General features: G+C 42.5%; 1 protein-coding gene across 1 annotated transcript; it reads right to left on the reverse strand.

Moving 5' to 3' along the window:
* Positions 1-7536: 7536 nt before the first annotated feature.
* Positions 7537-8181, reverse strand: LOC140789096 (uncharacterized). Its single transcript, XM_073138702.1, has one exon. The coding sequence runs from the start codon at positions 8179-8181 to the stop codon at positions 7537-7539; it is 645 nt and encodes a 214-aa protein (XP_072994803.1).
* Between the last annotated feature and the right edge of the window lie 3511 nt (positions 8182-11692).

Below are 11692 nucleotides of genomic sequence, written 5' to 3' on the forward strand. Positions count from 1 at the left end.
TTGAGTCCTCCTTTGTTTACCAACCGAACCACGAGTAGACATGATAACCGGGCGAGCCGGGCCGGGTTCGGGCCGAGCTTTTCGGGCCAAGCGGGCTTAAGTCTTTGTTCACGGCCCGACCCATTAATCACTCGGGCCGGGCCGGGTTCGAGCCGGGCTAGAATAGTCTAGCCCGTTACCGCCCGTTGGCCCGTGAGAGATCGGGCCGGGCCAACCCAACCCACCAATCACTCGGCCCAACCCATATTTCAGCTATTTTTAGAATTTTTTGAACTATTAGTTTTTTTTTAAATATTTATATTCCTCTATTTAAAAAAAATTAAAAAAAATTAAAATTTTTTAAAAGTCTGCTTAAAATAATGCAAAATGGTATAATACTAAAATATTTTTTTACTGTAGCAATGGTAAATTACTGTAGCAAACGGGCAAAGCACTGTAGCAGACGGGCGGGCTTAGTTGCGGGCTAAACGGGCCGGGTCGGGCGGGCAAAGGGCTGGCCCGTGCCGCCCATGGGTAGTTCTGGCTCGGGCCAGTCCGGGCCTAAATGGGGTCCGGGCCGGGCTTAGCCCGGTCCAAACCGGGTCGGGTCGGGCATGGGCGGGCTAGGCCATTTGATCATATCTAACCACGAGTCACTTGATCTTTATCATTATTATGATTTGTTAGTAATATTAAATTGAGTTAAAGTCCATTAGATTATTAGTGTTTTTATGATTTTTGGAAAAAAAAAAAAGAACACTAGGCCATTACTATTACTTGGGTCTTTAAGCTCTGCCAAATTTATTTCTATATCTTTTTCTTTTATTTCCTCAATGGTTTATAGAGATCTACAATGTGCTAAATAATTTCTCATGACATATTGATAGTAAAAAAATTCATAGTTTTCAGAAGATTTATTATACAAATATTTCCCTTTCTTTTTTTCTTTTTTTTGTTCATTAATATTCCACTTCTGAGATATGAGTATTACCTATTGTTTTGATAGTTGAATCTAGAACGTTCACATCCATGTCTATGCTCACATCAATAAGTAGAGATGATCATTAGAGTTGTCAAAATAATCTAGCAGGCTTAGTTTAAGCAGAGCTTGATCTTGAAACTAGGCTTGAAATTAAATATATATATTTAGTTGCTTGTAGTTTTCTAATACAATTATTTTTGTTGCTTATATTTATATTTTGGTTGTTTGTAGTTTTTTAATACAATTATCTTTATTGCTTGTAATTTATATTTTAGTAATATTTATATTTTTATAGTTGAAATAAGTTTTATTTCAAGCTTGATTCAAATCTAAATCAATTCAAGTTTGCTCAGACTCGAAAATGGCTTGAAATTACTAATTGAGTCGCTCATTTAAACTTGAGCTCGGCTCGAGTTTAAAATAAATTCAAAATTGGAATTAATTTCAATCCAAGTTTGATTAGAGCCGGCTTCAATCAAGCACGACTCATTTACACCTCTAATGATCATTTATCGGTCTATTCGAGTTGAACTATATAGGTTGGGCCTCTATTTGCCAGCCCGCCCAAGAGTTAGTTGGGCTGGGCTAAAATATTTCACCTTGCTAGTGCCCACTAGCTTGTGACGTATCAGACTTGAGGTGAGTCTCAATTTCTAGAAAAAGAAGACAAAATGGTGAGGAGAAGCCAACCCACCTCCAAATTGATGTGACATTAATTATTTTATTCAGATTTCATGTAATAAAGAGCAAAGTAGTACTGCAATAATTAAGTAAAAGGATTTTGAATAAAAAGAAGAAGAGGGATAGAAATTGAAAAAATGGATGAGGGCAAACTTTCTAAGCTAGGGTAGGTTAGATTAGTTAGGTGAATAAGGGTATAACCTAACTTAGGCTTGGACCAAACTTAGCTCAGTTCAAGCCAAGTTTAGACGGATCGAGCCATTTGATCATCTCTATTTAGACATAATCATCGGGCGGGCCGAGTTGGGTTCGGGCCGGGCTTTTCAGATTAACCGGGCTTAAGTATTTATTTACGGCCCGACTTACCAATCACTCGAGCCGGCCTGGACTAGAATAGTCTAGCCGTTACCGCCCATCGGCCCATGAGAGATTGGGCTAGTCAGTCGAGCCAGGCCGGCCCGACCCACCTCATTCGGCCCAACTCATATTTTAGCTATTTTTAGAATTTTTTTTACTATTAGCTTATTTTTTTTAAAAAATATTTATGTTCCTCCATTTAAAACATAATAATAATAAATTTCAAAAAATTTAAAGGTGAGCTAAAAAAAAATGTAAAATAGTACAGTACCAAAATTTTCGTTGGTTTTTACTATAGCGAACGGGTAAGCTAACTGTAGCAAAACGGGCGAGCCTAGTTGTGGGCCAAACGAGCAGGCTTCGACGCCGGACCGGGCGGGCAAAGGGTTGGCCCGTGCAACCGTAGCTCGCTAGTGACTCATAAGCACAAGAGAAGAGAGATGAGTGAATAAAAGGGCTTCATGCAAACCTTCATACCATGCTTTGATGGCCACCATGACCATTAGAGCATGCTTATGGAAAACCTCCTAAGATCAAAGTGTTATTAGAGCCTCGTTGAGACTAGTTTTCCATGACCATTAGAGAAACATTGAGTGAGGCACAACAGACGCAACTGGATGGTTTGAGAGTTAAAAACATCAAGGTGAAGAACTACTTGTTACTATCAATTGATAGGACGATTTCGGAGCAGATTCTGAAGAAAAGCATCTCAAAACAAATATGGGATTCCATGAGAAGAAAGTTCGAGGGTAATGATAAGGTTAAGTGATCTGCTCTACAACCATTAATGAGGAATTTTGAGATCTTGGAGATGAAAGCTAGCGAGTCTATCACAGATTATTTTGCACATGTTATGAGTATTGCTAACAAGATGAGAAGTAAAGGTGAGTAGATAAAGGATGCCGCAATCGTGGTGAAAATTCTTAGAACTTTGACCAAGAAATTTTATTATGTGGTTATATCGATCGAAGAATCTAAAATATTGATTCACTCACTCTTGGCGAACTGCATAACTCTCTTATTATGCATGAGCAGAAATTTTAGAGACATGGTCGAGAAGATCATGCATTGAAAGTAAGTCATGAAGAATGGTTTGGTGGAAGGGTCTGAGGCAGAGTCACACCTAGAGGAAAAGGAAAAGGGCCAAGGGAGGCCATTCAACAAAGATATTGTTTAATACTTTAAATGCCAGAAGCTTGAGCATTTTCAGGATGAGTGTCCAATATGGAACAAGAAAGCAAATTACTGTCGAGCTTGATGACAACGAGGAGATATTGATGATGAGCTATATGGAGATGCATGATGTTAGACGTGATGAGGCATGGTTCTTGGATTCAGGATGTTCAAACCACGTGTGGAGATGCAACAGAGTCTAGTGAGTTCGATAAGAGTTTCAAGCAACATGTGAAACTAGAGAACAACATGAGCGTGTAGGTAGCGTGGGATTAAAAGACAGCTTACCAATGCTTACACTCGACAATAAATTGGAGTGGCCGAGAGAAAGAATCGAACAGTAAAGGTTCGTTCAATGCTCTTAGAAAAGAAGGTCCCTAAACCCTTCTGGCTTGAGGCAGTGAATTAGACTGTGTATGTCTTAATAGAAGCTTTACAGTTGAAATCAAGGATGTCACTCTAGAGGAATCATGGTCTAGTGTAAAGCCTTTAGTGGAGCACTTTGAGGTCTTCAGGTATGTGGCATACATCATGTACCAGATGCTAAGAGGACTAAGCTTGAGAACAAGAATTTTGGATGTGTACTTCTCGGAGTTAGTGAAGAGTCAAAAGGGAAATAGTTGTATGATCCGTTGTCTAAGAAAGTTATTACCAACAGAAATGTAGTGTTTGAAGAAAACAAAAAATGAGAGTGGGATACCATCTATGAAGAGCAAAAATAGCTGATCTTGAGTGGGGGTGGTGATGAGAATGAAACACATGAAGATAATGAGGCAGAAGTAGAAGAAAGTGAGGAAAAAAAAAATTAAAAGCAGTGGGAAAGTTGAGGGAGCAATAAATGAAGAAAAACAAGTCGTAGAGAATTTAACACCAAGTCATGTGAATGAACGAGGAGCCGATACAAGAGAAAGAAGGGCTATCCTGTTATGGTCCGACGTGTGTGTTCCGATTTGGATCGATCGTAGGAAAATAGTCTGTTTAGTAGAGGAAAAATATTCATCAAATATTCTATTATAATTGAAATATTATGAAACTAAGGGTGGTCGATCCGTAACTTTTTGTTCTACGTTTTTGGTATTTACGCCCTTTGCATATTCTAACTGTAACTGGGGCGAAAATACATAAATGTGGGGTGATGGTGATGGGTGGTGGTGATGATAATGTTAGGAAAGATAATGGTGATGAGGGTGGATGGTTTGAGGTGTTTAGGCAATAATGATGAAGAGGGAGAAGGGGCCGAGATCTCAAGGAGGAGGGAGGACTCGACAGATGATGGAGGTTAGAAGATCATCGTTGTCACGATGGCGCACGACTAGGGCTTGAAAGAAAGAGAAGGAAGATTAGGATAGAGAGGATAGAAAAGAGATAAAACTCAACATTCAATCATCATAATATTTTTTGTTGCCATCCACACCTTAAGAGACCAATCAAACAAGCCAAAAATGATAATTATTAACCCTAGAAATAGTGAATTCTCACTAATTGCGTTCGAATGGGGTCGAGCGCATTTGAACGTGTATTTCACGTTCTTTGCCGATGCGAATGTATGCAGGCGTTCGCATGTGAGCGTTCGAACGGGGACTGCACATTTGAACACACAAATTGCTTTCTCTATCGATGTGAACATCTGTAGGCGTTTGCAAGGGTGTTCGAATACACTCCCTCTCGCATTCGAACACGACATACATAATCCTTATTTTTTTTCTAAAATAAATAACTAAGCACAATAAGAAAAGACTCCCATATGGTGAATCCATGCTCGAGACGACTCGGTGAAGTCCGAATCCCATCATTTCACCATGCTTTCGCTCACTTTGTCCTCAAAGTGCGAATTTAGGATATTGCTCTATCAAGGGTGTCTCGAGTTCTCATGTGGCCTACTCCTATGTCTGTCCCATCTAGCTTACCAGCACCTCTGTGACTATTCTTCCTTCACGTCTGACCCTCCTTCATGCTAGGACTTTCTCTAGAGTGGGCTCAACTGCCTCTAATTCTAGCTAGGGTAGTTGTGCTGCAACTTGCTCAACTGGACCAACTCGGGCTCTCAAATTGGATATATGAAAAATAGGGTGAACTTTGGATGATTAGGGTAGGTCCAGCTTATATGCGACCACGCCCACCTTCTCTAGGATTTGAAATGGACCAAATAAGCGATGTGCCGGCTTTTGGTTATGAATAGTTCATACCGAGATTTGCCAGTTTACGGTTGAAGTCGTATATAAACTCAATTGCTAACTTCATAGCTTCTTTCCTGGTGTTTGCAGTCATACACTTGCTTCATTTGGTTCTGTGCCGTTGCTAAATGAAGCTTGAGCCGCTTGAGTACCTCATCCCGTTCTACTAGTACCTTATCTATGTCGGTACGGTCAAGTGCGCCTAGCCGATCATAAGATCTCAATGTTGGTGGTACGCGACCATAGACTGCCTCAAAAGGGGTCGTCTCAATAGCGGTGTGATGAGCCGTGTTTATGAGTACTCCACCCAAGGTAGGTAGGTAAGCTAGCCATCTCTTTGGTTGCTCCCCGGCGAAGCACTGCAAATATTGCTCGAAGCAGCGATTAACGATTTCGAATTGCCTGTCGGTATGAGGATGATATGCCGAGCTCATTTTTAGTTCAGTACCTTGTTGCTTGATGTACTCTTGCAAAAGTGACTCATGAAGATTTAGTCATGGTCTGAAACTATTGACCTTGGCATTCCATGCAACCGGGCTATTTCTTTCACAAAATTTTCTGCTACTTTCCTCATAGTGTACGAGTGCGCTAGAGCTGAAAAGTGTGCACTCTTCGTCAACCGATCAACCACCACCATTACCATCATATGTCCTCTGACCTAGGGCATCATTCAATGAAGTTCATCGTCACATCTTCCCAAATTTTCTCCTGAATGGTTAGGGGTTGCAATAGTCCCGTTGGTTTGGTCGAGTCCACCTTGGCGCGTTGACAAACTTCACATGCTTGAATATATGACATCACCTCCTTTTTCACACTTGCCCATATACAATTTTGTGTCAACCTCTTGTAGGTTCTAAAGGTTCCTTCATGCCATGCCATAGGAGTATCGTGGAAATGGCAAATCAAAGTCAACCGTAGTTTGGGTTTGGTCGGTAGTTGTACTCACCCTCGGTCTAGTAGTAGACCGTCTTTCACTTTTAGCCCGGGATAGCTAGATGGTTCTTCCTCAACTTTCTTCATAAGCTCCCTTATCTCTAGATCTTCTACAAATGCAGCTCTAATCTCAGAAAGGAAGGAAAATACTGGAATAGAAATCATGGCTAAGTCGGTCGATTCGGGTTGCCACGATAGTGCATTGGCGACCCGATTTTCAGTTCCCTTCTTGTACACCAATTCGTAGTCGTACCCCAACAACTTTGTCACCCACTACTATTGTGCCAGAGTGTGGATCCATTGCCCCAGGAAGTAAGGGAGACTTCGTTGGTCGTTATGCACCACGAATCGCTGACCGATGAGGTATGGTCTTCATTTGGTGACAGCGTGGATAATGACTAGCATCTCTCACTCATAGGTAAACATCATCTGGTTCTTCATTGACAATGTCTTGCTCACGTGTGCCATCAACTGTCCTTCTTGCATGAGAACAGCTCCAATTCTAGTTCCTGACGCATCGCATTCCACCACAAAGAGTTTGGTAAAATCGGATAATGCCAAAAGTAGAGCAATGGTCATTGCCTTCTTCAACGCTTTAAAGGCCTTTGTTGCCACCTCGGTCCAACGAAACTCTCTTCTTTAATAGTGATGTCAAGGGAGCGACAATCTTGCTATAGTTGGTGATGAATCGACGATAATAGCTTGTCAATCCAAGGAAGCCCCGCAATTCTTTCGGTGTCTTTGAAATTTGCCACTGCACCATGTTTTGCACCTTGGCGGGATTGGCTTCCACTCCCGCCATTGAAATAATGTGGCTAAGATACTTCACTTTTAGCTGGCCCTATAAGCATTTGAACTCCTTCACCTTCAACTCATTGTTCTTCCAAATTTACAACACTTCGCGAAGGAGAGTAAGATGCTCTTTCCATGAGCAGTTGTACACAAGGATGTTGTTGAAGAAGACTAGCACAAACTGCCTTAATAACACCCTACAGACATCATTCATAAAACCTTAGAAGGTGGAGGGGGCATTAGTAGAGTCCAAATGGCACGACTTTAATGCCTATCATGGGTGCAGAATGCAGTCTTGTGCATATTCTCGGGCCTCACACGGATTTGGTGGTACCCGGTTCACAATTCTAACTTTCTGAAGTAAGAGGCTCCCGAAAGCTCATCCAAGAGTTCTTCAATGACCGATATAGGATGCCTATCCTTTACCATGATGGCACTGAGTGCACGGTAATCAACACAAAAATGTCATGTCTCATCCTTCTTCCGCACTAAGAGCACTGATGAGGAGTAAGAGCTTCGACTCGGTTGGATGATTTCCTTGTCCAGCATCTCCTTAATAAATCTTGTGATATCCTCCTTTTGCACAAATGGGTACCTATAGGGCCACACACTGGCCGGTTCCGCTTTAGGAGTAATCTCAATGTGGTGGTCTTGGGGTCGAGCCGGCGGCATGCCGTGTGCCTCCTCAAACACCTCGCTGAATTCTTTTAGTAAGGTAGACAAATCAGTGGGTACTTCTTCTTCCTTTGCATGGCCTACTTGACTTTGGATTAGTTGCATTAAAAGCCCATGGCATCCAAACTTTGGCAGTCCCACCATTGGTTGAAGTTGCGCTCCGAGCCACGGTCGAATTTCGTCTAACCGCACTTGTTTGCCACTTTGTTTGAAGTTCATCCATATCTCCGAGAAGTCAAAGGTCACCGGGCCTAAGCTTTGCATCCATTGCATCCCCAATACAATGTTGGTCCCTTGTAAGGCAAATGGGTGAAGATCCAAGGTGAAGACATTGCCCTGAATCTTCAAAAGAATCCTCAAGCATATGCCATTTATTCGAAGCATCGTGCCATCTCCCAATGCTACATCAAATCTCGAAGTAGTGTCTATAGCCATCCCTATCTTCTTGACCACTCACTCGTCCATGAAGTTGTGGGTGCTCCCGGTGTCGATAAGGATCCTCACCGTTTGATTCTTCACTGTGCCATCGACCCGCAACGTCTGAGGTGCATTGGCGCCGATGTAGGCATGCATGGATATCTCAGCGTGGATCTCCTCACTGCCCCTCCAATGCTTTATGGTCTCCGCCACATCCTCTAGTTCAGCTTCCATTATCTCCTCTTCTTTCACATCCTCTGCTTCATCCAACACCATCACAGTAGCTGTTGGTCGGACACATTTGTGCCCGGGGGTGAATCGCTCATCACAATAAAAAATATAGCTATTTTGCTCTTCTCTCTTCAACTTGGGCTAGAGTAAGTCTCCTCATAGTAGTTTGGGAAGGTCCCTTTACTTCTAGTTGTGGTCGTGGAGGTATTCTTGCACCCGTTGCTCTCAGTGAAGGTGTCGACACATGATGTGTGGCTGCTATTTGCCGAAGCACTCCTTTATATTTCATGGTGCTCTACCCCCTTTTGCCGATTTCTGCAGCTCTCGAAGCTTCTCTTCCATCAATTGAGCTATTGTAAAAGCCTCCAACAACGTGGTTGGTCAGGCAATCTTCACTTTGGCTTGAATGTCCCATCGAAGGCCACTAATGAAGGTGCTCTTGAGTTGAGAATCCGACCAACCCTGCACTCGATTACTAACTCGCTCAAACTCCTCTTGATATGCTCTCACCATAGTCCTTTGAGTTAGCTTGGTAAGAGCAACCTAAAAATCCTCATAGTTGGAGGGTCCAAATCACGTCAGCAAACTCCTCCCACGATCGATAGGGTTGAGCTCGATTTGTGGCCTGGTACCATCGAATGGTGGTGTTTTTGAGGTGGAAGGATGCCAACAACACCTTTGGGCATTAGGTGTTCTTTGGTATTCAAAGAACTACTTTGTTCGATAAACTCAATCGAGTGGGTCTCCTCCATTGAAGGGTTGGAAGTTGAGGCGAACCCGTCCCTACACGAATGCCTCGTTCTTCGTTTTCATGTCGGTTGGGCCTTCTTTTTCTTGGATTGAATCCATCATCTCTAGGATGGTGTCGTGGGGTCGTTGGTTCTTCATAATCCGCCCACTTGTCATCGTCACCGCGGAGTGATAGATCCGGTGCTTGGTCGCGGTGATGAACCGACGGTGGTACGTTGCGGTGAAAGACCAGTGGTGGTACGTTGCACCCTTCGGCCAATGTGGGCAACAAGGGCCTTCTAGCGTGTCCACACATGGGATCTTCATGGTCTTCCTCCCGCCTGGTATGGAATAGTGGAGGCAGTGTCCGTTGGCAAAAATGCGGTTCCCTTGGTGGTGCAGCCCTAGCTCGAGTAGGGAACTTGATCGCTGCCGTACCCCTTGGTGTGCCTAAGAGGGCTTGAGTCATGACTTCTATTGATTCTTGCATGGCTCATTGTGTCTCCATCATATCTGCAAACATCTTGATTAGATCTGAGTTAACCGTGGAGATCGTTGGAGACGTCTCAATTGATAAGTTGGGGTTGGCATCCGATCTGATAATCTCTATGGCCTCTCCCTCAGCGGAGGTGCCTTCATTGGGTCTCATTGTCATGGATCTGGTGGTTGGCATGGTGGCCAAGGAACGGTGGCTCTAATACCATTTGTTATGGTCCAACATCCACTTCTCGATTTTGATCGATTGTAGAAAAGCAATCCATGTAGTCGAGGAAAAATATTCATCAGATATTCTATCATAGTCTGAATATTATGAAACTAAAGATGGTTGATTCGTAACTTCCTAATCTACATTTTTAGTATTTATACCATTCATAGATTCTAACTACAACTAGGACGAAAATATGTAAATGTGGGGTGATGGTGGAGGTGACGGGTGGTTGTGATGATAATGTTAGGGAAGATAATGGTGATGAGGGTGGATGGGTTGAACTGTTTATGAGATAAGGATAAAGAGGGAGAAGGGGCCAAGATCCCAAGGAGGAGGGAAGACTCGATAGACGAGGGAGGTTAGAAGATCATCGTCGTCGAGATGGCGCACAGCTAGGGCTTGAAGGAAGGGGAAGGAAGATTAGGGTAGAAAGGATAAAAAGGAGGTAGAACTCAATATTCATTCATCATAATATCCTTGGTCGCCATCCATACCTTAAGAGGCTAACTAAACAAGCCAAAAAAAAGATAATTATTAACCTTAGAAATAGTGAATTCTCGTCGATCGCATTCAAACGAGGTCGAACGTGTTCGAACGGGGTCGAACATGTTCGAATGTGTATTTCACATTCTCTGCCGATGCGAACATATACAGGCGTTCACACACAGGCTCTCGAACATGGTCTGTGCGTTCGAACACACAAATTGTGTTTTTTGTCGATGTGAATGCCTACAAGCGTTTGCAAGGGCGTTCGAACGCACCCCTTAGGGAGTTCAAACGTGCATTCGAACATGATATACAGAATCCTTATTTTTTCTGAAATAAATAACTAAACACAATAAGAAAAGACTCCCATAGGGTGTACCCATGCTCGAGACAACTCGGTGAAGTCCGAATCACATCATATCCTACTTGGATGAAGGACTATGTTACTGTGGAAGGATTATTCGAGGAAGAAAATGAGCTCAACATGGCCCTAGTTGGTACTACAAATCCTATCGCTTATGAAGAGGCAGTCAAAAGCTCAAAGTGAAGATTGGTAATGGACTCAAAGATCAATTCTACTAAGAATAATCAGACCTGAAAACTCATGGACCTGCCAGATGGAGCAAAAACTATTGGAGTTAAATGGATTTATAAACATAAGACACGTTTGGAGGCAAAAGGATACTTCCAATAGTAGGGAATTGATTTTATTGAAGTGAAGTGTTGGCCCCAATTGCTTGAATGGATACAGTATGGATGATTGTGGCACTTGTAGCACATAGAGGTTGGAAGAATTTTTAGTTAGATGTCAAATCTATGTTTTTGAATGGTAAACTCAATGAGGATGTGTACATAGAGCAACCAAAAGGTTATGAAAAGAAGGGAAATGAGCATAAAGTCTACAAACTATACAAAGCTCTATAGTTTAAAATAAGCTCCAGAGCTTAGTTTAGCCGTATCAAATCTCATTCCATCAAATGAAGGTTTTTGAAATGTCCAAATGAGCAAACTCTTTTCACCAAGAAGACTAGTGAAGGTAGAATACTAATTGTAAGTATCTAGTACCTATGTTGATAACTTGATTTACACCGGCGATGATGAAGGTATGATGATTGATTTCAAGAATTCTATGATGAAAGTTTTGGCATGACTGACTTGGGGAAGATGTAACACCCCAAAATAAATAAAATAAAATAAAATAAAATAAAAAAACCTCTGACCGACGCACGTGCCGAGCACGTGCGTCGGCCTGTCAACCTGCCACCCTGCCCTCTTTCCTTTTCTTCTTCTTCTTCCCTTCCTTTGCCGTGCACGCCATCCTCCCCCCATCTCCCTCATCTCTTCTTTCCCTCACCGCAGCCCCTCCTTTCTCTT

This window comes from Typha latifolia, chromosome 5 (assembly GCF_019914945.1).
Source record: "Typha latifolia isolate L0001 chromosome 5, TyphaL0001v2, whole genome shotgun sequence".
Taxonomy (NCBI): domain Eukaryota; kingdom Viridiplantae; phylum Streptophyta; class Magnoliopsida; order Poales; family Typhaceae; genus Typha; species Typha latifolia.